At 35.6% G+C, this 25,669-nt stretch overlaps 1 protein-coding gene across 3 annotated transcripts; it reads left to right on the forward strand.

The window, feature by feature from the left end:
* Positions 1–3,879: 3,879 nt before the first annotated feature.
* Positions 3,880–25,628, forward strand: LOC306849430 (DENN domain-containing protein 2D-like). Of its 3 annotated transcripts, none has more exons than XM_079384442.1 (16): positions 3,880–4,243; positions 12,789–12,845; positions 13,007–13,084; positions 13,215–13,289; positions 14,729–14,824; positions 15,721–15,896; positions 17,079–17,191; positions 17,283–17,352; positions 17,654–17,731; positions 19,910–20,050; positions 22,787–22,935; positions 23,059–23,230; positions 23,326–23,376; positions 23,481–23,562; positions 24,478–24,726; positions 25,122–25,628. In XM_079384442.1, the coding sequence occupies exons 2-16, from the start codon at positions 12,797–12,799 to the stop codon at positions 25,184–25,186; spliced, it is 1,644 nt and encodes a 547-aa protein (XP_079240568.1). In that variant the 5' UTR covers positions 3,880–4,243; positions 12,789–12,796; the 3' UTR covers positions 25,187–25,628. The 3 variants fall into 3 exon arrangements, with proteins under 3 accessions (XP_079240568.1, XP_079240569.1, XP_079240570.1); XM_079384443.1 differs by lacking the exon at positions 3,880–4,243 and adding an exon at positions 5,203–5,263; XM_079384444.1 differs by lacking the exons at positions 3,880–4,243; positions 12,789–12,845; positions 13,007–13,084; positions 13,215–13,289 and adding an exon at positions 13,941–14,180.
* The last annotated feature ends 41 nt before the right edge of the window (positions 25,629–25,669 follow it).

Below are 25,669 nucleotides of genomic sequence, written 5' to 3' on the forward strand. Positions count from 1 at the left end.
GTGATCTATTGTAGGTGTAAACTTCCTTTTTGTATTAACTTTGGACCTGCTGTGGCACAAACAACTCATTTGCTTTATATTCTCAAATCAAATCCATTAAATATCCAATCATTTTTTTGCTCCCAAACATGGGTTTTAAGCATGCAGTTTAGTATGGATTACCTATAATGCCTTGATGGTTTGTTTCCATGCCTGGTGCTTAGAAGAAGACTCCAGGCCCCCCTTTTGGGACTACCCTTGGTTGTAGTCTTGAGTTGAAGGAAAAACCGTCAAAGTCTAGTTCCATCCGCATCCATCCGGTTTTGGAGTGCCCTGATGTGCTGCTGGTGCATCAGATGACCCAGAATCCACCTGTTACTGAAGCACTGCGCAGGAACCTGCAAGACAAAGTCAAAGTGCTCTAATTCCTATAACAAATAATCATTTAAAATAAGTTTTTTAGGTTAACTTTTAATAACTTTTCTGTGATGATAGTATAGTGTGACAGTAAAACCACAATATTTCCAGACCCATTACTGTTCTCTTTTCACTTCCTCTCAACATACATTTGGCAACTGACCAGCTACTGAATGTGTGTCTCTTTTACCTAGGGGTTTGAATATACACATTTATATCTATGCATATTTATATATTATTATATTCCCATAAGGTATTTTTTGGCCAGAATATATTTGTGAAATATATATAAATATATGTGAAATATACAGTATATTGTAAACAGCATGGCTTAATATATTTTTCAAATGAAAAATTTAATTGGTTTAAACCTTCAAATGCCAAAATATATGACAAAATATATTTCAAGGGGAAAGAAAATACATGTCCAATCTTAAAATACATTTTATGTACATGCAAAATATTTTTTAATATATTACAATCAATAAATATTTAGATTGACAATATATAAAATGGCCTAAAATATATGTAACTAAAAAGTATTAAAATATATGTTACGGGTGCTATGCTAGATAAGCACACGACGAAGGAAGAGTTCAAATAAAAGTCTCTTTAATAATAATCCACAGAAGAAACAGATTAAATCCAGGATCACGGGGAAGCATAACACATAATAAAAATGATAGCAGACAAGGGAACAGGGGAGAACACAGGCTTTAAACGCTAAACACAATCAAGGAGGAACAGAAAACAGGTGTGGAACCAATTAATCAAAAACCATGGAAACAAACTTGGCAGGATGACGAAGACATAACTAAACTAAAACAGATCATGAAACAGATCAAACAGGCGTATTTGGAGCAGCTGCTGCAGAGAGAGACTCAGTGGGAGAAGATGGAGCTGAAGGACCCACGTACAGCGGAGGAGAAAGTTCATCAGAACGATCTACTGCAGCTTGTACTGGTCAGACAGGATCCAAGATCATATTTAATAAACGATTCAACATTCAGATGTCTATAGGTCATATTTATATATTGTATATGCTGCCTGATGCTGTAGATCCCCCAGTTGCAATGGAGATAAGGCCTCTGTCAGGTGAGAAAATTTAAATAAGAAATATTAATGAATTATTTCTAAATATTTACTATAAAATCATATTTAATTTTATATGTATTTAACTCTTAATTTATAGTTATTTATTAAATTACAAAAAGGAAACAAAAAAATTTTTATTTCGAAACTAATAATCATTAAAATATAATCATCCTCAATGTTGTTTAAATGATGAATTATGAGAAACGTGTTCACTGCAATATTAGATACACTCTCAGAATAAAAGGTACAAAAGCTGGCACTGGAGTTGTACCCTTTCAAAAGGAATTATTATGTACTTTTAAAGTTTTAATATGTACCTTTAAGGTACTAATATGTATCATTTAGGGGTAAATTAAGGTACAAAGACCCAGTGACAGCTTTGTACCTTTCTTTCTGAGAGTGTAGTAAATAGCAATACAATAATAATTTTAGTGATGGCATTTAACTACTGGATGATTTTTAGCTGTTAAACTCTGCCATTCATAGTGAAGCTCTTACTGTTTGCCTGTTTTTGTTCCTGTCGCAGCTGATGTGGCGTCTCTCTATACTCAAGCAGTGCGAGCAGCTCAACATCCCCACGAGCTACAGGAAAAGAGAGAAGAGAAATTTACCAAGTGGTAATCTCCTGTCTTATCTACAATATGTAAAATATACACCAGAATAAGTTATTAATAACATGCTTATTGCGGGTAAATTTGCTCAGCCAATGGACTGGTATTTATAGATAAAAAAGAAAACAGACCACCGATTATGTTACAGAAGGTGTGAAAGAGCATAGTGACTAATTGCTTTCAACTTCTGCTTTTGCAGTGTCAGTAAAAAGAAGCAAAAGTCATTGTGGGAAAACAGGATTAACCAGCAGAGATAAACAGTTATTCTGTTTGAATGGTTTCGTTTTCAGAAAGAAAGAGGGCGATGCATAGATGTTTTGTTTGCCCAACCTTCAGGCAAGAACTCCAGGAGCAGAGAAGACACAGAAACGCACTCAGACACCATATCGTTACTCCATACTTTCACCCTGAGCTGAAGGAAATGTCACTCTTTACAGATGAGGCTAGTACAACTGAATATTTCTTAAGAACATAATAGCAACCAGTTTGTCTGTTTATTTAGATCAAAAATTCCTAAACATTTTTATCAGTTAAACCCTAAAATATTTGCTTTTAATATTTACCTTAATATTTCAAACGCATTTGCATTTTCATGATTCTTTTATGTTGGTAAATGGTCACAATACATGTAGGTAAACAAACATAATATTTAATATTTTTTAGAAGTGTTTCATTTTGGTTATTTTAGGTTAATTATTTATTTATTTTAATCTTACATTTTTATGATTAACTCACAAAACCCCAGTTTGAGAAACCCTGATGTAGAGCATGTATATAAATAAAAATGGTCATATTGACATATATAACATTAATGTATCAAGCGGACCGGTTATATCACCATTCTTGTCTTCTGTTAGGATCTAGACTTGAGCTCACTCTCCCTGGATCTTCCACCCTTCCCCAGAGCGCAGCGCTTCTCCACGGACTCCTCATCAGGCAGAAGTAGTTCCTGTGAAGCTTATAACAAGAATAACCATAATATTTAAGTATAATTTTAAATGGAAAGCCTTCAGAATTTAGCTTTGTGTAATTTAGCTGATTCTACAATTGCAGATGCATTTAAATACTTGTGAAAGCTTTGCAAAGGCATCTGTTATTAATCAGCATTTTCTGGAAATGTCCCACTCCAAAAATAGGGCACAAATTGTGAAGTGTGTAAGCCATTAAAATGCCACATCAAAAGTTGCAAAAAATAAGTAGATTTGTTTTTTTAAATATCACACCAATCCACTCAATAAAAAATATAGACAAATATTTCCCCCCCAAAAAAATACACCTGCAATTGCTTAATGTCAAAGGCAACATGATAAAGTATTACTAAAATGAGTTCACCAATAGCTGTTCTCAGGCATTCACAGTATTTATTGCAATAATGGGAGCATGTCTGCCAAAATTAGAATAATTATAGTATCTTAAGTAAAAACCCTAGGGGAGAATTAATAATGAAAGCGAAAACCTTCACTTTGAAATATTCTTGAAAAAAAAAATCATTACATGGGTGTGAACGGAAATGCTTATTAAGCTACATGTGGTAACGAATGATTCAGCAGATGTTAAAAAAACTGCACTCGCTGTTCTTTGTTAACCAGTTTGTGTGCTCACAAAGATGTGCTTAATTTAAAATTGCAAAAAAAATTCAGATTGTTTGAATCCCCTTTCAGTGATGGTAATATTTTTTGGTCATCTCAGTGAGCAAACAGCTTCGTTTATTTCTGCAGATACACCTGTAAGGGAAAGGCCTGATAAGCACCAGAGTCTGAAATAAGGAAATCCCCTCACTGCTGTTTGACAGCTTGCTTCGGTTCTTGTTTTACGAACACTTCCTCTAAATGAAAGCAGAAGCGGCAAAGTGATTCAAGACTCGTACAACAAAGCAAACACACACACACACACACAAGACTGTACAGTGACTTAGAAAGGACAAAGACTGAAAAGAATCACATTCTATTGAGAGCTTGACTAGTTCCAGGTGGGTGAGGAGAAAGTAAATAGACAAAACTGGTTCAGCAGGTAAACCGGCATACAACGACTGTTGTGGACTGCTAGCACGCTGAAGGGATGTGGTAAATATTTAATCAAACCGAAGACTTCCAACCTTCCTAAGCTACAAATTGGATTCACGAGAGAAAGTTTGAACTGTGGTAAGTCACCTTGAACATGTGTTTCTATACAAACCACGAGTGTGATGTCCTTTCATGTCTATAATGCTTGCTTTCATTCTGTAGAACCACCTGTTAGCTGTCGGTACACCGCCTGAAATTTGCTGTAAATGAACAAGTTGTTTTATATCTGATAAACAGGAAACATTATGCAATGTTTATAAGAACAGGTGCACAACAAAACTTTTAAAATGCCAACAAGTTTAGAAGCAGGAATTGTGTTCACATTTACCTGAAACAACTTACTTGCATTATATATATATATATATATATATATATATAAAAAGTGTTGGCCCCCTTCCTGATTTTTTTTTTTTTTTGTGCATGTTTGTCACACTTTAATATATATATATATATATATATATATATATCCACACACATTTACACAAAACTTTTACATGCAAAATTAAATATTTGCCTATTTTACACGTTGCTGCATGTATGGAGAAACTGTCTGTTGAAAGACTTGAGTTTCAGGAAGACCTGGTAAAGTCAAACTGCCAAAATAACTGATGCAACGCATGATAGTAAAAAAAAAATACATATGATAAAATAAATATAATATAAAATTCCTTTTTTATTTATTGTTTTCAAATTAAAAACTAAGGTTTACGTGTAGGTGACTCTCACTATGTGGCTTTTTTGAATTTTCTGTGGTGAGAACAGTGCAACTATAATAACTTCCTCATAAGATAAAACATATTAGTGTTGATGCTAGAAGCTCACTGGACACTGTAGTGGACTTGATAAAATAATTCATTTGCAGGATCTCAGAAAACATTTTCCATCAATATCCCTACTAGTTCCTTCATATATAAAAGCTTGTTACCAGACAATAGTCAAAATAATGGAAAATAAGAACATAAAGTAGCTTTAGTCAAATGCTATATTATGTTATATTGCCCTCTAGAGTTCGGGGCAAGCTGGTCCTGTGTTTCTTTAGTGTTTAGGGAAGTAGTCTAAAAAAAGAACCAATTTCAGTCCTCTTTCTAGACCTGTAAGGTAAGAGAGCTTATTGTAAACTTATGTACTGGCCTAGCCTTTTTTTTTTTTTTTGACTCCTGCCAAAATGATATTGGGGTGAAATGCAAGAATTGTGTCCTGTTACAAGCAGGATCTTTACATACAAGTGCATAAAATACGACACATCTGACCAGCTTTAGTCCGTGCCGTGTTGAACAGCAGCCCTCCTGTACAGAAAGGAGAACATCGCTGCACTGCACAGTCAATCCAGAGCAAAGTCATGTCGGATACATCGTATTTAAGAGTTGAACGCACATGAACGCCACCACAAAGTCGTTGTTAATAGTGGGAAACTCCGAGTTCCCGAGTTGGGAGCGTGTCAGTGAAAAACGTGTCGGATGCATAGACTGTAAAACAAAGGATGCAATGGACGCAGCCAAGACTATAGATATGCAGCGTCTGTATTGACGGTAAATTTGTTGAAATTAATAAAAAATATATAATTTTTTTGTAAAGTAAAATAAAATTTGATAAGTTACATATACAAAATATATTATTGTATAATTACCATATAACTTACATCACCTTCATAAACTGAATAAAAACAGAAAAAAGCACAAACACAATGACGCACATTCTTTATTCATCATTTTGTAGATGTAGAGATGAAAAAATCGTTGATTTTTATGTAGAAAAGTTAAATCGCCATCTTGTTCTGACCTGAACGCACCTGTCAACTCGTAAGTCCCAGGAGGACTTGAACACAGCATCAAATTCCAGTTTAGTTTGTCTCGGTTCTGTGCTCTGTATGCATTTACCTGTATTAAATCTCATTGTCAGTCAGCAATAATTTAGTCGGATCTTAATCGTACCAGTAGCTACTGCTTTTATGAAGTCTGTTTGTAACCGCTCGTAACTTAAATGGGTCCTATTATGCTCTTTTACAAAGTCTTGATTTGCATATGGGTTTGGATGAATGGCTTGATTTTGTTTTGGGGGTGTACTAGAACATGCTCTCATGCTTAGTGGTTCGAAAATCGCATTATTTTTCACATAATTTATATTACAATACTTCTCTCCCCAGTCTGGCACTATATGGCTCGAGTCCGGGTTCGATGAAGGCCCGCCTTCCGAAAACGAAATGTGTTGTGATTGGTTAGCTATCCCATTGCGTTATGGTTTTCATTGCTGATGATATTTTAAAAACATTTTCTTTATCTTATAAACATGTAATTATGGGTTATTATATGAAGGATCGCTCTTTAAAGGATGTTGGTTTTATAATAAATTTTATTTTTATGTAAATTTCACATTCATAAGTGCAAGTTTACAAAAAGCAGACCTCTTTTTATGGTGCTTGAAAAGGAGATGGAAATGTATGTAGATGTGATATCAAAATCTAAAAATAGTAAAGCAATTAAAACGATTAATATATGCTCCTCCTTTAACATTTTCACATAATATAAAAAATAAAATGAATGGTTCTGTCCAGCAAATTGTATTGTAATATTCTATGGAATTGTTAATATATGTATAACATATATCTGTCTGTAAACTGATGCTTATGTACACTCTCGTTCTCTTTTTTTATTTTCTCTTTCTCCCTTGTTCCTACTTGTTGAGGCATGTGAAATGTTTTTTGTTGTTATATATTGAGATATGGAACTGTACATGCTACCTGTTGATAATAAAGCATATGTTAAAAAAAGAAGAGAATATTCTCGAGGTAATATTGACGAACTTGCTGCTTTGGCAAGGGGCGGGGCAGTACTGAAACACCGTCTAATCTCCTTTTCAAGCACCATAAACTTGCACTTATGAATGTGAAATTTACATAAAAATAAAATAAAATTTATTATAAAACCAACATCCTTTAAAGAACGATCCTTGATATAATAACCCATAATTTATAAGATAAAGAAAATGTTTTAAAATATCATCAGCAATGAAAACCTTCACATTATTCAAAAAATACTGGGTATATTGGCAGGACCAAAACAAATGAAAAATTGTTTCAGTGGAGCATTCACAGAAAAAGCATTTCAAATCAATATCAATTTTACATTTTTGTAGGAATACCTTTGTAGGATAAACTCTATGAATTAATTTATATGGATTTCCTTAACCTTATTTGTAAGGAGGAATTTTTGAGGTAATGACCAAACTTGAGTCCAATTTACATTATTAAAGAAACTGTTCTAATAAAAAATAACATAAGGCGTAGAAATAATCTCTTTCAGAAACAAGGATCTAATTTTATAATTGTTAGGCTTTAACCTAGAGAAACAGAGAGCCGACTGAGGTATGTTCAGGTCTAGGAGGACAGACAGAAAGTGCGGATGTATATACACTGCCTTTGAACAGCATATGTACACCTGCAGGCGCTGCAACTTCAGAAAACACATGCAAATAGAAAAAACACCAGCAAATCCTCGCAACACATGCAAATTAAGAAACGCTGCAAAACAACACATGCAAATTAAGAAACGCTGCAAAACAACACATGCAAATTAAGAAACGCTGCAAATCCTCACAACACATGCAAATTAATAAACGCTGCAAAACAACACATGCAAATTAAGAAACGCTGCAAAACAACACATGCAAATTAAGAAACGCTGCAAATCCTCACAAAAACGCGCTGCATAGACCACAATGGAAATGTTTCAAGGGGACCCCAAAAAAAGTGACGGACCAGCTGGGATTTGCTTATTGTGCAGTGGCTATTGGTTGAGTTGTTGGTGAACTGAAAGGTGAGTGTTTTTTTGTTGTTGTTGTTCTTTATTTTAACACCCTGATTGCATGATTTCTTTGTCTTTTGGATATTATTAGATTAATAATGACAAATTACACGATTAACGTTATTATATAAGATGGCTAACTTAATATCCTCAACTAAATATAATTTCAAGGTTAATGGAAATAAATTTGCAATGCTTCATTAATTGCTAAAACCAGGTCAAAATAAAAATTTTAAATGTATTCAGGCCCTTTTAGTAGGCTAATGAAAGAAAGGACATTTGCATGTGTTGTGAGGATTTGCAGCGTTTCTTAATTTGCATGTGTTGTGAGGATTTGCAGCTTTGTGTTGTGAGCATTTGCAGGGTTTCTTAATTTGCATGTGTTGTGAGCATTTGCAGCGTTTCTTAATTTGCATGTGTTGTGAGCATTTGCAGCGTTTCTTAATTTGCATGTGTTGTGAGCATTTGCAGCGTTTCTTAATTTGCATGTGTTATGAGCATTTGCAGCACATGTGCTGTCAAAATGAAGATGTTTTCTTGATTTGCTGGTGTTTTTTTCTATTTGCATGTGTTTTCTGAAGTTGCAGTGCGTTGAGCTCTCTCGGCCACCGTAGGTATGGCCATAGTAAGCATTTTGAATTCTTTTAATGTGATAGATATTGTGTATCTTGAGACAAAGTCTGTAAATGTAAATAAATTCCCTTCATTATTAAATAACTGATTCACTAATAACAACCCATTACTAAACCAATTATGAAAAAATAAAGACTTATTTCTATACAAAATATTGGCATTATTCCAAATAAAAAACTGTGAGGGAAGAAGTTGTTTATAAATATGACTCCAGGTAACAAGTACTTGTTGGTAAAATTTAGAAAGTTTGACTGGAAGTTTTTCAATTTTATAATTACACATCAAAAGAAATTCTAACCCACCCAAATAAGAAAAAATAAACCTTACCTCGAGAATATTGAACAAGAGGATTGGCAGAACCTTTGCACGCACGGATATTGTAAGACATATTAAAGGAACACTCCACTTTTTTGGAAAGAGGCTCATTTTACAACTCCCCAAGAGTTATACAGTAGAGTCTTACCGTTTTTAAATCCACTCAGCCGATCTCCGGGTCTGGCGTTACCACTTTTAGCTTAGCTTAGCATAGATCATTGAATTGGATTAGACCATTAGCATCGCGCTCAAAAATGAACAAAGAGTTTAGATAATTTTCCTATTTAAAGCTTGACTCTTCTGTAGTTACATCGTGCACTAAGACCAACGGAAAATGAAAAGTTGTGATTTTCTAGGCCGATATGGCTAGGAACTATACTCTCATTCCGGCGTAATAATCAAGGAACTTTGCTGCCGTACCTTGAGTGCTGCAGACGCAATATTACGCAGCGCCTGAAAGTAGTCCCCAGCTAGGTAACTAGTTATGATATAGCATAGGTAACTAGTTATGATATAGCTGGGGACTACTTTTAGGCGCTGCAAAATATTAGTAATAGCCATACATGTTTGAGCGTGCAAGTTCGTTATTTAATTGTAGACGTGCATCAGCGCTGCAGTGAGTTGAAACCTTCTCGTCGTCAAGGCGAGCGCGGCTCATGGTTGCTTAGCAACGGCAAGCACCACTAGAGTGCAAGATCCGGTGCGCTTTGAAAGAAGAGAAAGCGGTACAGCTCGCGTTTCTAGATGCGAATTATAAACGCTCCATGTTTTTAAATTGTATGTATTCTGCCACATATTGACGTCTCTGAGCTAAGACCCGGGTATCCATTCCCCCTAGAACCGTCCCTGCCTAGAATCTGTATATCTAACATCACAGACATTCAAAAAGACAAACTAAGAAGAACTTTACCTCTCACTGTAGTTATTGTAGTGTTAGGGCCCCAAAAAAATCCTGAACATAGAATTGGTGAAAAACTGTTTAACGGTTTAACTCCACAATTCAGTACTACATAGTTCAGAGTCTTTGTAATGTGTTTCAGCAACACATTTCTAACATTTGTAATGTGTTTAGAAACGATTCTCAGAATTCTCTTTACATGGACTTTAAATAAAAAATTTAAGTCATAATTACGTTGAAATTTTTGCTAAAACTGCTAAAACTGAACTGCTAAAAGTTCAAACTAATCCTAAAAAAACATTGCCACCTTGTTAAGGTGCTTCTAAATGAACATGTTATTTCAGTAGGCTAAATGTATTTTTTAGGGTCAGAGTGTGTTTTTGTTGTATGAGACATGTGGGAACATATTTAAGTCTTCTTTAAAAGAGAATTGCACTCCTCTGAGGTATTCTTGCGTCAACGTTACCTTTCACAAGAATGGTCAGATCTTGTCATCAAATTTTCCATCACTGATACAATGCAATCTGATTTGTATTTTGATAAGAGACAAACAACTGGACAAAAAGGAATAAAAGTACTTTAAGAACAATGTTGAGGAGCTGTTTAAAACAGCTGTTTAGTGCAAAAAGATGCTAGCTACTGTCCCACCACATTCATGACATGATGAATAGCCTTTAATTCTGAATAATGAGAGCGAGAGAATGAGTGGGTGAATGAATGGAAGAGTTAATGATTGATTGATGTGTGAAGGAGGAGTAAAGGAGGATATTCTCCTTTTCTCAGCAGCCGGCCCGGCAAAGCCTCTGTCTGTCTATTCAGTTCTGAGCCATAAAGACACCAGGAAAAAACAGGATTCTCGGACACCTTTATTTGTCGAATATTGTTATTTTTCCATTAAAGATTCAACCAAGTTCTATTATATGGTGAAAAACTCTATCCAATTTCTGATCTACATTGAAAGGCTCCGATCAGCTATGCAGCTATCTGGATCTGAAATAACATAAATGAACACTTTAAGGCCCGAATCTACAATATTTGCTACATGCAAAAGTCATGAAGTGCATCCTCAAAATATTCCCACATAACTGCTGAGACGGAGTCACTGGGGCAACAGGAAGACCTACTGCTGACCTGGGGTCGTCCTGTGGGGAATACAGTCAGCTATAAAAAGACTCACTAACGACCACGTCTTTCACGAAAACATGGCAATACGTATGGGAGAGGATAGAGATTCTTGTTTGAAGGACTGGGAATAAACATGAGTTTTAACGTGGACAGAATTCTTGATACAAAACAAATTGAACTATACTAATAGGTAACAATTATTAAATAAAAATTATTATTAAACTATTAAAATAAATAATAATAATAAAACAGTGACAATGTTTAAGGTATTTTTGTAAATGTTTATTTTTATACATTTAAAAAAAATATGAACAATATTTTACAGTAAATTACTATAATCCATTCAAACGTTTCTTTAATGTTTTTGTAAGTTTCTTATGCTCAAGATGCATTTGTTTGATTAATACAAATTTTAAAAAATATTCTGAAATATTTAAAATATTTTCTATTTTAAAATATTATATATTCTTGTGTTGGCAAAGCTGAATTTTCAGCAGTTACATAATCTTCAGAAAACATTCTATTGTGCTGAATTGGTGCTCAAGAAATCATGATGTAATCCAATTTCATTTCCGGTATTTTGGATGAATAGAAAGTTTAATGAAATCTTTTCACTGTCACTTTTGATCAGTTTAATACGTCCTTGCAGAATAAAAGTATTGCTTTCTTAAAAAAATCATTCCAAACTTTAGAATAGTTATCAAAACTTTACTTAATAGTTAATTCCAATAATTACATAAAAATATGTTTTTACGGCATTTCAGTAAATGTAACTTAAATGTCTTTAATTTATAACATTTTCACTTACAGTTAACTATTGAACACGTTTATCTATTTTTTCATTCTTATTTCCATTAAAATGATTACATTACTAGATTATAATTCACACACAAAGACAGAGTCTACATAAAACTGCTATTTTATGCAGATTGTTTTAACAAGTGGTGGTGATGGCGCAGTGGATAAGACACATGCCTTTGGTGTGAGAGACCCGGGTTCGAATCCACTGTGAGACACCAATGTGTCCCTGAGCAAGACACTTAACCCCCTAGTTGCTCCAGAGGTGTGCAACCTCTGACATATATAGCAATTGTAAGTCGCTTTGGATAAAAGCGTCAGCTAAATGAATAAATGTAAATGTAAACAAGTGCATGTTGCTTCATGGCATTGTATATGTTAAAGATGGCCATGTGAACAGGACTTCTGGCTCAGATATAAGCGCAAACCTCATGTGACGGTACTGTTTGACCTCTCTACAACAAAACCACCACAATTCTGATACTTCCTGTTGTAGTGTGTGGCTATCACAGGAAGTATCTTTGAAAAGTGCAAGTATCGCAGTATGTATGAGCAAAAACTTATCATGTATTAAGCTTGTTTCTCTATAACAGGTGCAACGAGACTTTTCATAAAGTATGGTTTTGAAGCACAAAATTATTTAGTTGTAAACTTTTCATAAAAGTAAAATATTAAATATCGTGCGTGAGTAAATGCATAGAAATAGACTTGCTGTTTATTGGCATTGGGAACAATGGAGCAGGTATGAGGTTACTCATGTCTGTGATCTCTGAACACACGTGCAGTCATGGGAGTGTCAAGACATTTTCCATTAATGACAAAGAGTCGGCAGGTTAATATTTACTTAAGGACCCAAAGGACTATAACCTTGGTCCTTGGGAAAAAACCTTGGAAGTTTCTCACATGTAAGGAGCAACGAATTTTACATAAGACAAGGTTTTCTTTTGTAACATTGCAATTCATTTTTTTCTGATTGTGACTAAGATGATAAAATATATGGAAGAAACTTGTGAAACTTGATGATTAAGTGTAGCCTACATGTTTTTTTTTGTAGGTGACACAATGACTTCACCCAGGAAAACCTGGGCGTTCTCCTCTATGCGTCCAAGGAGTAAGTAGTTTATGAATTTAAATTAATTGTTAAAAATATACAATATTCTTTATTTTTATTAATGTATGTATGATTAAAGCAGTAAAAATGTTTCAAATCTCAACATATTCGCATTCTGGAAAGATCCCCGAACATTTCAATTGTATTTTTGACTATTACAGCAAGACCGTCACTGGATGAAGGGGGAAATAATTTCAGAAGAAGATTGTTTTCTTCTTTTAGAAGTGATCGAGGTGAACGTGAGTCACTCAGTTTACACACCTAGCCATCCAAATTTGCTCTGCTTTGTAAATAAACTGCAAGTGCACAGACAAATGAACATTTCTAAGTACTAGCATGGAGTTCAGTTGTCTCTGTCTTGGCCTACAGGAAGATCTCAAGGAGAAGAAGATGATACAGATAAGAGAAGAACTCTCTCAGATACAGAAATTGAGACCAACAAAGGTAAGACTTCTTTTGAGCCTACTGAAGTGAAACTGCAGTTATCCACCACTGCATTTTTTCATCATTTGATATGTGCAAAAAATTGTTTTCAATATGTTTGCATTGGTAGGTCTGTGAACCAGTATATTCAGAATAAAGCTCTTGTAGTCAATAACGTTAGTATTAATGAGTCTGTAACTCTCTGAGAATGTTCTTGTGGATTTCTACCAAAGTGAAGCAACCTAAGGATGAAGCCAGCAGATGAGTTTTGGCAAGTGTTATTAAAGTTAGCTCATTGAGACTAAAATCTCTTTTACAAGAGTCACAGGCATCAAAAGACAAACAAACGCGGATATCATTTATATGTATGTCATCCAAAAGATAAATTCTGGACTAGCTGTAATAATGAACTCCCACTGACTGATTACACACACACTCGTTTGAAGTGTCTTCCGATCTGCCTTCTTTTCACCGATTCGGTTCAGTTTATTTTAATAAATCATATGGTTTTATTGATTTTACCTAGACGCCCCGCACTGTTTTCTTTTTTTGCAGTGAAACGGCATTGTTTATATAATGCTATTGTTCATTATATTGTCGATTTCGTTTCAGAAATTATGCTGTTAGTTAAATGATTCACGAACTGTTTGCGACTCGGTTCGAATGAACTGCCTTTTTTTAAAAGCAGCATTGAATCAGACATCAGCCGCGCGCGCACACATGTTGGTTGCACGCGCTCATTCTCGGCAGAATAGAGGTCTCGCGCGTCCACGGGAAAGATTGATTTCTGTGAGATCACGACATAAATATCACTTTGACTGGCAAACTTTACGTAAAGAGATTCGAACATGAACATTACTCCCTCTAATGTCAAAAGAAGAGGAAAGAAGGCAAACTCACGTAAACACCGGAGTAAGTTCAACCAAACTGTGCTTTAGTGATTCTGTATAAATTGTTCATATATTAATATTGTTATTTAATGGCGCTGATATAATAGAAGATTATAACAGTGCCACTTTTTCCATATATATTTTTAATGTGCAATTACTTAATTACTTATCTATCTATCTATCTATCTGTTTGTCTGACTGTCTGTCTATCTGCATGCATGGCTTTATGTTAACAGTTATGTTGAACTTATTGAATAGTTGCTGTCACAATATTGTATTGGGGATATTCTTTACAGTTAACTATCTGGCATGTGGTATTTAAATGACAAACAAAGCAGGTTAAGCAAGAGTCTTTGTGGTTTCTGGTGAGGAACTCCTGAAAATATAGTCATGTGGGAAAGAATAAATGACATTCGTTGAATTCACAATTTACATTTCAGCTGTCAAAACTAACCTCTTTGGCTAAGGAAGTGAATAACCAAACATGAGTTAGCGATCAAGCCATTTCTGAGCAATTCTCTGTGGTTGCATGTTGATTAAATGTTTTGTTTTGTGCATTTTATTACTCAGGTGTCTTGCTTCCAGGCGAAGATCAATCAGACGTGGGAGCCATGAAGAGGTTCAGTACCTTATTTTCATCCTTCCGGGGAAAAATCAGCAAAGACAGTGAGAAACGTCAATTAAGTATTGCTTTATAAAATACATATCTAGCTACTTAAAGAATCTCTTCAGATCTGTTTTTATGTTTTAAGTGACAGAAAAGCATCTTTAATAAATGCCCAACTAAACTTGACTATGTGAAACAGTTATCTTCAGCTGTGATCACAGACTTCATATTGCATATAAAAATAGTTAACCTTGTCAAAACATTTCAGCATGACTCATTCTCGTCTCGTAGCGAAAGTAGGGCAAAATGCCTAAACGAATTAGTCTTTCAAACTGCAGTTTTGTGCTCAAATATTCCAATTCAAGATATTTAGAAAGATTTGTAATATGTTGTTCATTTAAAATTCATTTATGAAGTCACAAGTCAGTCAAAGCACAATTTGCATCGGTCCTTTAGTGCACGTCTTGCCTTTTCAGTTACAAGCTGCAGTTATTGTTCCGTCCTTTATAGAAAGGCACATTGAAGGTTTCCATGGTGAGGCAAGTCAAGCTAGAACAAGACTTAGTGGACTCCTATGGTATTCCTGTCAGCTTTGTTTGCTCTGTGTTGGGGTCGGCTGCCAAAAAGCAGGCTCAAAAGGAAATGTTAAGGAAATTCACAGAAGAGCTCCATCTTTCACAGAAGAATTCACAGAAGAGCTCCATCTTTCTCATCTTTAATTTGTTTGTACTTGTTCGTGGTTCGGCATTCCCTGTTGGATCAGCATTTCAAGTGCTGTTCTGAAGAGCAACATTTTTAGATTGTTCAGAAATCAAACATTTATGAACAGCTGGTTTGGAAGTATATCCTCTTCACTGGATTGAAAACAGTGTCAGTTTGGTTCCAGAGCATTTGTGTTGATTTGTTTTTAATAAGAGGTAAACATGGAAGCTAACGTGTGTGTGTGTTTTTGTAGGAACTGGTAATGAACCAGATCTACCTGCTAGCACAGAGCTCTCTTCCGTGGAAGAAAAGGCAAAGGAGCAGCGATACGCTAGCGGGCAGTTTTTCTTTGAATATCTGGTGGTGGTTCGGCCTAAAAAGACCAAAGATGGGATTTATGAGCCACAGATCATCTATCAGTTCCCTAAGGTGAAATACAAACCCTGCGCTCTGCATGCAGCCACATGTAGCCTTCAGAAATTATTCAGTACGTCTGTAGCATTGTAGCATTATTTACATTCAATAACAATTCAATATTTTTAATGCTTGAATTACATTTATTGAATTATTAAATGCTTAATTCACGTTATTATGGCTTCAGTAGAAAGTGCAATTGCATCTTCATTTGTTTCTTGAAGATTGTGTTTAAAGGTTTAAGTTTGGAGTAAAATTTGGGTGTTTGGAAGAACTTCTTTATTATTATAATATAAATCTTGCAAAAGGATTTATTGTTTATACATTGTTTTTAAAACAAACCAGTGTATCTATTTTAACATGTTAAACTTTAACATTTTTAACGTAAATTAAATTGATAGGTTAAGTCATGCATAAATTGTCAATATTATAAAATGTATATATTATTTAATATAGGCCTAGTTCTTATAAAGGTGAAATAAGGTAACCAGTTATAGTAAAAATGTATAATGTTATACCCAAAACAATATAAGACGTTGCCATAAGTTAAATTGGATTATTGGACGTTTCTATCAGAAAAATACCATATTTTTATTTGGTTAATTGCATCATGCATTATATCATTTATAATTGCATTGTAGAAATCCTTCATTTATTATTTATACATTATTTAATATATATATATATATATAAATAAACACATATATAAACTTAACATTTAAATGAAAACAAAAAATAAAGCTAAAAAGAATAAAACATATTAAAGAACAAAAGGTATAAGAGTATAATAATGATTTTAACATAACTCTAAGCCAAACACCAAAAAACAACTACATATATGTGTATGTACAACCACACACACGTAGGCACTCACATAGCAAGCAAAGTACAAAACTTTTTATTATTAGACAGGGTTACATATTAAAAAACACCAACGTGTATCAGCCCAAGCAGGCCTTTGTCAGGTCATATATATACATGTATAAATTCAATATAAATTATATATATATATATATATATATAAGCCTAATGACAAGGAAATGTGTGAAAATAAAAAGTTTATTTAGCTCATTCATTGTCATTCTGATATTAATGAGATCTATATGAATGAAAAAGACCATTTGCATTTTCTGTCCCTGATGCATATTAATGTAGTCTTATTCTCCATTTGTCTTTTTCTCTTTCTATTGAGTACAGAAGGATGGAATGGTGCGATTTCAGAGGGAGGAGGAAGAGAAGACGTTAAAGGCGCTCACACTCTTTTGCTTTCCAGAGGGTGTAAACTGGGCACCCTTAACAGAATATCCCAGGTACTGTAACTACATGCATTGTTTCTCCCAGCATGCCCTGTGGAGGAAGAAACTGTATTTTTCATGGTCTCTTTTTTTCTCTATTTCACAGTGAAACATTCTCTTTCGTGCTTACAGATGTTGATGGCACGAGGAAGAATGGATACTGTAGGAGGCTACTGGTAAATGATGACTGGGCTCATTAGTGATACTTCCTGTTATTTATGCTCATACTCATCACTGCCCATTGCTCATTCGAATAAATCCCTATTCCTACATGTTAATCTTACACAGCAACCCACTAACAACATTCTAGCAACAGGGAAAGCACCACTTACCTTTTCTTTATAAAATAACTCAATTTTCTGATGCATGAAAAAACAAGATAAGGTCAACTCTTTCCAAAGAACTCTCACTCACATGTTAAAGTGTTTTAGTGTTTCTAAAGCTCGCTTCTCTTGTCGTTGCTCTTTTCTTAATTAGCCTGATGGGAAGGGGGCTCGTCTGCCTGAGGCCTACTGTATCATCAGTAATTTAGCCTGTTTTGGACTCTTTTCCAAGGTAAACATCATAATTTTATTGCCTTTTGTTTTTCTGACTTTGTAAATAAAGTAATTTACTTGTCTGAAAAGGTTTGTCTAATGACTGATCTCTTTGTTGAGCTGTCCGTTTGCAATACCACTACAGTGATTGGAGTACATTTTGTTTGTTTGAGCTGAACTTTGTTCAGGTACTTTTTTTTTTTAGGTAAATGCTCTCTCATGACTGGAAAGTAGTTTGTTTGTTCAGGACAAACATCAAAGACTAATGTGATTTTACTAATGTGATTTGACTAAAGCTAATGTGATCTTAAAGAAATGGACAAAAACAGAGAAGATAGTCGTACACAGATCGTGGGGCTGTAAGATTCCGAATTTTTTGGAATCGAGTCTGATTCCGATTCCTGGTTCCGATTCCTCTGTTGTTTTCGATTCTTGTTTTTTTTTTTTTTTTGAATGAAGGAACCTAATCTCGCCATGACTGTAGGATATAAAGGTCGTAAAAAGTATCCTTCTCATAATATGAAGCTTTATTAGTAAAAAATGATGATACATTTCTATAGCTCTGATTTTTAAATTGTCATTTTGTCTGCTTTGCCCGTGAAATTAGTCATAGCTCACTGCTCAGACAGGAACATGCATTTATCACAAGCATTGAACAAGATATGACGTGACTAAAATAAATGCACACAGTTCAGCTGAATGCTGAAGTTTACTTTGACTGTATGCTTTGCATAAAATTAACAAACTGTACATTGAAACTATTAGCAATAACATTGATAGAGCTCGTGGTTTATCTTTCAATCAGATGCTGATGCTCGTGACGTTTTCTTTTAGAATTATCATTGGCTGATAGAAAAAAAAAAGTATTTCAGATGGAAATAAGATCAAGACGATCGATCACGTCATGATCTCTTCTGTCGTGCAGCGCTCAAATTTGTGGACAACAAGCCAGTTTCACCGTAAAATCCCGAAACCCTCTCAATCTTTTTTTTTTTTGTCTTTTTTTTTTTGAACTGGTTCATTAAAACTATCTATCCGAAAGAACCTTTTTGTGGAAACGAATCAGATTTCTAATCACTTTTAGCGAGCATGAGGTTACGGGTAATAAAAATATAAAAATGAAATAAAATCTTTTCTAGATAAAAAATAATGATATTTTATCTCACAACTCTTGTAATTATGGCTTTTATTGAGCATGAGGGAGGCGAATGGTGCTTCGCAAACAGAAGGCTGCATCCTCAAATTCAGATCATCTCTTTTCGTGAATTTAAATGTGTGGAGCCTTTGTAGGATGCAGCCCTCCGTTTGAGAGGCACCCATAGATAAGCTTTGTTGAACTGATAAAAAGCTCTGAATGAGGAGTAGATTCCTCTTGATGGGATCTCGATTCCCAGCCCTACGTACTAGTTTCGGAGCACAAGGAGTTTTATGAAACCGTGCATCATCCAACCGGAGCTCCTGGACTAAATTGTTGGAAGCACCATACAGTTTCCTTCCCCGTATAATGTCGCGCTCACACAAATGTCATTGTGAACAGACATACCCTCCTCGTTAACTTCAAAAGCCAACGCTAGGCTACCGTTGCAGCTATTGTTATAGCAACAAAAGACGCCCTCGGCTGCTATTTGTTACTAAAACGCTGCCAGCTTTTTATTTTACTAAAAAAGCACTCGTCAACTTTTTCTAGTCAAAAAAGACGCCAAGTGTAAACGCCCCAAGGCTGTATTTATTTGATAAAAATTATAGGGACGAATACTGGGAAATATTATTACAATTTAAAATAACTGTTTTCTATTTACATACATTTGAAATGTAATTTATTCCTGCGATGCAAAGCTGAATTTTCAACAGTCATTACTCCAGTCTTCAGTGTGACATGATGCTTCAGAAATAATCTTAATATTTGTGCTCGCCACATTTCTTATTATTATTTCCCAATATTGATAACAGTTGTGTTGCTTAATGTTTATGTAAAATAGAACTCTTTTGTAACATTATAACTGTCTTTTGGTCAATTGTATCATTGCTGAATAAAAGCAATTTATCAAAAGAAATCCAGCCTTTTGAACTATTACTGCATATTTCAGTTTTTCACCTAATATTTTAATTGAAACTGATATCCCTTTGTGATTTGATTTATTATTTTTTTTTTCTTGAAGTTTTCCTGTTTGTTCAATCTGTCTGCTTGATGTTTTAGATCTTTGATGAGGTGGAGCAGCGCAGAAAATTCTCAATGGCAATGATTTACCCATTTATGCAGAGCCTGAGGGAATCAGCGTTCCCTGCCCCTGGACACACTGTTAATATCAAAAGCTTTATTCCAGAAAGAGGCACTGAGGTAAGAACTAGTGATAAAACTGTTTTATTTTTTGTTTTTTTATCTTGAGCATTGTCCGAATGGGTAGTCAGCTGAGACTAGGGTTAGGGGGACTCCATATTGTGCATAATAAACTATTAGTCCTGACATTGTTGTCTGAACAATGGCTCACAACAATTGTGGCTATTGTGAGATATGACTTAGTTGCAGTGTCAGGAAAGCCAGCACTTTCCATTTCCACTGTATTTGCAGCAGTTTAGTCAACAGCAAAACACAAAAAACAGGTGTTAGCCAGTCATTGCCTATTAAACACAAATTTATTAATTGAGGGTGTGAAATCATGGAAGAGAATTTGTAGTGCATGAGGATGTAAACATACATATATTGTTGAGTCTTTTGTGGGATTGTGTACACAGCAGTGTGTGTAAAGTGTCTACTGGTTGAGTGCATCAGGGAGGGATGTGTCATCATCACAGGCCTGTGGCGGGGGCTTGTATATTCAGTGATGTGAAGTGATTTTTAATGCCACAGGACAGATTGGCTCTTGCTGTTTTGAGGGCTGCTTTATCTGCTGATCTGAATGCTTTATCTCTGGTCTTTAGCAGCCCACGAACCTCTGCTGTCATCCATGGCTTCTGGTTTGCACGTGTGGTGATGATCTTGGTGACTGTCACATCATCAGTGCATTTTTTGATGTAAGCAGTCACAGTTTCAGTGTACTCATGCAGGTCTGTGTGGTTGTTGTAGGTGGTTGCCTCTTTAAACATGTTCCAGTCTGTGCACTGAAAGCAGTCCTGTAGTGCTGAGGTGGCATTGTCTGGCCATACTGTGATCTGCTTTTGAACCGGTTTGGCGAGTTTGAGAAGTGGTCTGTATGCTGGGATTAGCATAACAGAGATGTGGTCTGAGTACCCGAGGTGGGGGCGGGGTACAGCCTCATAAGCGTTCTTTACTGTTGTGTAAACAAAGTCCAGTGTGTTGTTTCCCCTTGTTGCAAAGTTCACATGTTGGTAGAACTTTGGCAAAACTGTCTTTATGTTTGCGTGGTTGAAGTCACTGGCTATGATGAAAAAGCCGTCGGGGTTATTTGTTTGTTGTTCACTGATGGCGCTATACAGTTCACGAAGCGCGTCCTTAGCGTTTGCACACGGGGGAATGTAAACCGCGACGATAACAATGGCCGTGAACTCCCGCGGCAGATAGAACGCTCGACACTTCACAAACATAAACTCCACCAGTGATGAACAGTGTTTTGATATTACCGCAGCATTGTTACACCAGTCTTTGTTGATATACACACACAAGCCACCTCCGCGGGTCTTACCAGACAGTGATGAACCTCTATCCGCTCGGTAGCTGGTTAGCCCGTGCTGCTGAATGGCGGAGTCCGGGATGTTGTCGTTTAGCCATGTTTCGGTGAAAACAAACACACAACAATCCCTTGCCTCATGCTGTGTAGACCGACTGAGTTGAATTAGGTCCAGTTTGTTTTCCAGAGAGCGAACGTTTGAGAGCATGAGTGTTGGAAGAACCGGTCTTGTGGGGTTAGCTCTTAGCCTAGCTCGTATACCTCCGCGCTTACCGCGCTTCCGTCCTCTCTCACACCACTTGCGACGCTGCCTTGTGCGGGTAGCGTCAGTAGGCGAGTAAACAAAGGCCTCGTAGCTTCTCAGTAGCCGCCGACGAGAGTTGTTGTTTGTAGGCGTTGCCGATATCCAAAAGGCTTTGGCGATCATAGATGTGTTTTGGATTGATTTCCTTGCGAGTTAGCGGTAATTTTACACTATTTGGAGACGAACAGACGACATTAAAATACATAAAAGCGCTGTCTTTGGGACCCGGAGCAGCCGCTGCGTCTGACCGTGCCGCCATCTTGGATAGTTTAATTTTAAACCATAGTGTGTTAATTACAGTACATTAAAGGAGGTGTAAAGTAATACGTCTCTAATTTCAAACAAGCGGCAGAGTAGTCAGGCAGAGACATGCTGTCCACAAACACACACCTTCTTAGCTCTGGCAAAACAGCAGGAAATTGAAGTGAGTGAAGTAATAGCTCAGGGGAAAGAGTCAAAGATTAGCTGTTTTATGCAGGTATGTCCTCATGCTTTGTACCAACTTGACTTAGTTCTGCTTGAACTTCTCCTTCAGCACATTTTGTATGTAACATTCCAATCAAGTGATCTGAACATACCTCTATCTATCTATCTATCTATCTATCTATCTGATTTAAGGTACTCAATTTAAAGTTGAGAAAAGTTAAGTCAGCTAAATTACTAAAGAAAAATACTTAACTACAGGTTCATTTATCAGAACTGACGAAATGGCTATATGACTATATGACAAAAGAGAGCATTACATTTAGGAAAACATCAAACATGAACACATTACACTAAATACAACTAATAAAACTACAGAACAAACCCAATTTATATTACTGTATGGAAAATATAGGGACTAAAACATTATTTACCAACGATTCAAATGATTCACAATATGTCACCTTATGCTCTTGCATTTGTTATGAGCTTTGTTTTTTGGATTGTTATAATTGTACCATGATAAGTTGATTTGTCTTGTCTTGTTTTAATGTGTTTGTGCTATATACGCACCAACCACTTTGGAAACAAATTTCCTCCCCGAGGACAAATAAATTATCTGTCTGTCTTCTAGTTAAGTTATCCCCAAAGGTGTTTTTTTTATTTTTTTATAATAAAATATGTACTGTACCTACAATAAAATATCTTTGTCTATCTGTAGATCATCAGTTTGACTCGTCCAACAGACGCCTGGCTGGAGCATGTAGATTTCCGCACATTGTTCAAATGCCTGTCAGATGAGGAAGTGCTCCAGGTGTTTGCTGCTACTGTGCTAGAGAGGAGGATCATCTTCATCGCTGATGAGCTTGGGTACTAAAACAGACATGCACGCACACACACACACACACACACACACACACAAGTGTTAGGTTTTGCTTTGATTTATATCCATATGTATAACCGATATTAATCAAAGCCATACTATCTCTGCAGGACGTTGTCTCAGGTGATCCATGCAGTGACTGTTCTCCTGTATCCATTCATCTGGCAGCACACGCTCATTTCCATCGTTCCCGAGATCCTAATCGACGTTGTCATGGCACCCACACCATACCTGCTGGGTGTCCAGAAAAGTCTCGCAGATCAGGCCACTGACCAGACCGAGGTGAGTGACCAGACTCGTGCAACTGTTGAAAATATTGTAAGCATTTTACATTTCAAATGCTGCAAGCTGACATCTAAATTCATCTACTCACCCAGCTGCTTGTTGTTGACTTGTCAGAAGGCAGGAAGGAGACATTTATAAAGAGTGTAAGTTCACGTTTAAATCATAGTGAGCATCTTTTAAATTGTTGCCTTGAAAAGTGACTGATGGATATAGTGTGGGTAACTGGTTGAAATGTTTCTCCAAACAGATGGGTGATGAGGACACAATCTTACCTCAAAAACTCAAAGATGAAATCAAGCAGGCCCTCAGTGCCAAAAATGAGAATTCAAGTAAGCAGCATTTTTACTTCATATTTAGTGGAGTTGTTTTAATCAGTTTTCTCATTGCCCATGAGTAGTGTTAAGTATTTGAACAAACCCCAAATAATCCAACTTCAGTTCCATTTTGCTCACAGTTGACTGTCAGTGTGGATGGATGGATGCAGCTGGTGAATGTACACTATCTAGTAGAGCTATCTTTTAAAGCACTCAATCACTCGCATTTGCAATGGAAAGACTGGATCATTTTACTGACTTCAACTTTATTTTCTCTTTCATTTATTTGTCATTTGACAAATGCAACGAACAAATCACCATTACATGGATGTTTTACTTAAACGCTGGCATGTGACTTTGTTCTATATCGTTGGTGCTATGGACATGAATGATCAAATCTTTCCAAATAAGTTACGGACTAAAGAGTGTTGCCAGATTTCACTAGAAAACCCAGGACCCGATTCTAACAAAACAGCTGAAAAATAAGCTACTTGGCACTAGCCACTGCAAATAAGCCTAAATTATCCAAAATATGCAGCTCAAAAATGCAATCCACAATTGGTAATATCATGAAAAATAATAATAAAAAAAAAGTATATGAAGCAGACATTGCAACACTGCATGCGCTGCGTTACAACCATAAACAAAACACAGTGCCTCTGTCACTATTAGAAATTTCTGGACATATTATGTATCTTTAGTTGCTAATATTACTTTTTGAAAATACATACATAACTGTTGTCGTTAATGTTTCACGTTCATAGCTGCAAAACATCATGACATCGCTATGTAAATAATTGCAGTTGCACCCTAGAAACAGCATATCATTTTCTCATAACAATAGCAGAAATGTAAAAATCTAGTTTATTCAGATCAAGTATTTAAAACTAATAATAACCCATGTATTTATATAATTTATCATCACTTCAGGTCTTGAGGAGTTAAACCAGGTGGTCCCAGAAGCTTTCCTGCCGTTCTTTATCAAGACTGTCGGTCACTTCTCTAAGTACATTGTGCGTAACGGCAAAGACCAGCGGGGCGAGTTCCAGCGAACGAATTTCTGTAAAGCAGTAGAATCCAAGAGAACACGACGGTTTGTGAAGAAATTTGTACAGACGCAGATGTTCGATCTCTTCGTTCAGGAAATGGAACAGAGACCCACCTCTCAGGACGGCACAGGTGAGACATGCACACTTAGACTTCACATTAAAATGTATATTCATAAATAGATTTTCACATTGAATCTCCAAACTAATGTAGAAACAACAAAGATATTTAAATTATGAAATAATTTGGCATCTTTTTATGAAGGCAAGCATCACCAATAGTGATGCTTCTCTGTTAAATAGATTTTTATTTAAGTGAACTTAAAACAATCTTCACATAAACGTATAATAAATATCACAATCAGAGGTGTCTTTAATAGTGTCATCTTAATGACTTTTACTTTGATTTACTTTTGCATAAGAGAATATAAAAATTCTTGAATAGTAATAGTACATATACAATCTTGAATAGTAGTTCAAATAAAGTAGTAATAAAACGTATAGTTAATATTGTCTCCCCTTTTCCAGGGTTTTTTGACAAAAAGATTGCTGAATACCACAAAAAGAAGAGGGAGAAAGCCAAGAAACCCTAGTGGAAGCACTCACCCAAGTAGCTGGTTGTAAATCATGTGTGAAATAAATCAGTCAGTAGTAAATCATTTTAAGGAATGTAGATAGAATTAAATGGCAGATTATTTTTGTATTTATGTTGTCATGTGTTGTCAGTCTTTTACTGCTGTTTGTCATTTGTGTCAGGGTCTTGTTGGGGGTTATGGGTAACTGTATTGCGATAAGCTGCTGTATTTAAGGCTTGTTTCAACTAGAAACGTTTTGACCAGAAGTTTCAATGTCACAGAAACTGATCCAGTGGAAACATGCTGAATGCAAAAACAAAACAGAATCAGTGAATGAAATGAAATTAAATAAAAAATACATTTCATCTCCATATGTCAAGAATAATTGTAAAAGCACTGAAATGTGTCAAAATATTTAACATGTTTCTTTTCAAATTAAAAGGAGAAACTCTTACTGTAAGCAGTGTGATACTGTATTGGCTTGTGTAAAAATGTTTGTAC

This window comes from Barbus barbus (assembly GCF_936440315.1).
Source record: "Barbus barbus genome assembly, chromosome: 29".
Classification (NCBI taxonomy): domain Eukaryota; kingdom Metazoa; phylum Chordata; class Actinopteri; order Cypriniformes; family Cyprinidae; genus Barbus; species Barbus barbus.

Coding starts and splice junctions, on each gene's coding strand:
- LOC306849430 (XM_079384442.1), top strand. CDS start 12,797: ATGACTTCACCCAGGAAAACCTGGGCGTTCTCCTCTATGCGTCCAAGG. Junction 20,051..22,786: donor TTCCAGAAAGAGGCACTGAG/GTAAGAACTAGT, acceptor GTCTATCTGTAG/ATCATCAGTTTGACTCGTCC. Junction 23,231..23,325: donor AGGCCACTGACCAGACCGAG/GTGAGTGACCAG, acceptor CTACTCACCCAG/CTGCTTGTTGTTGACTTGTC.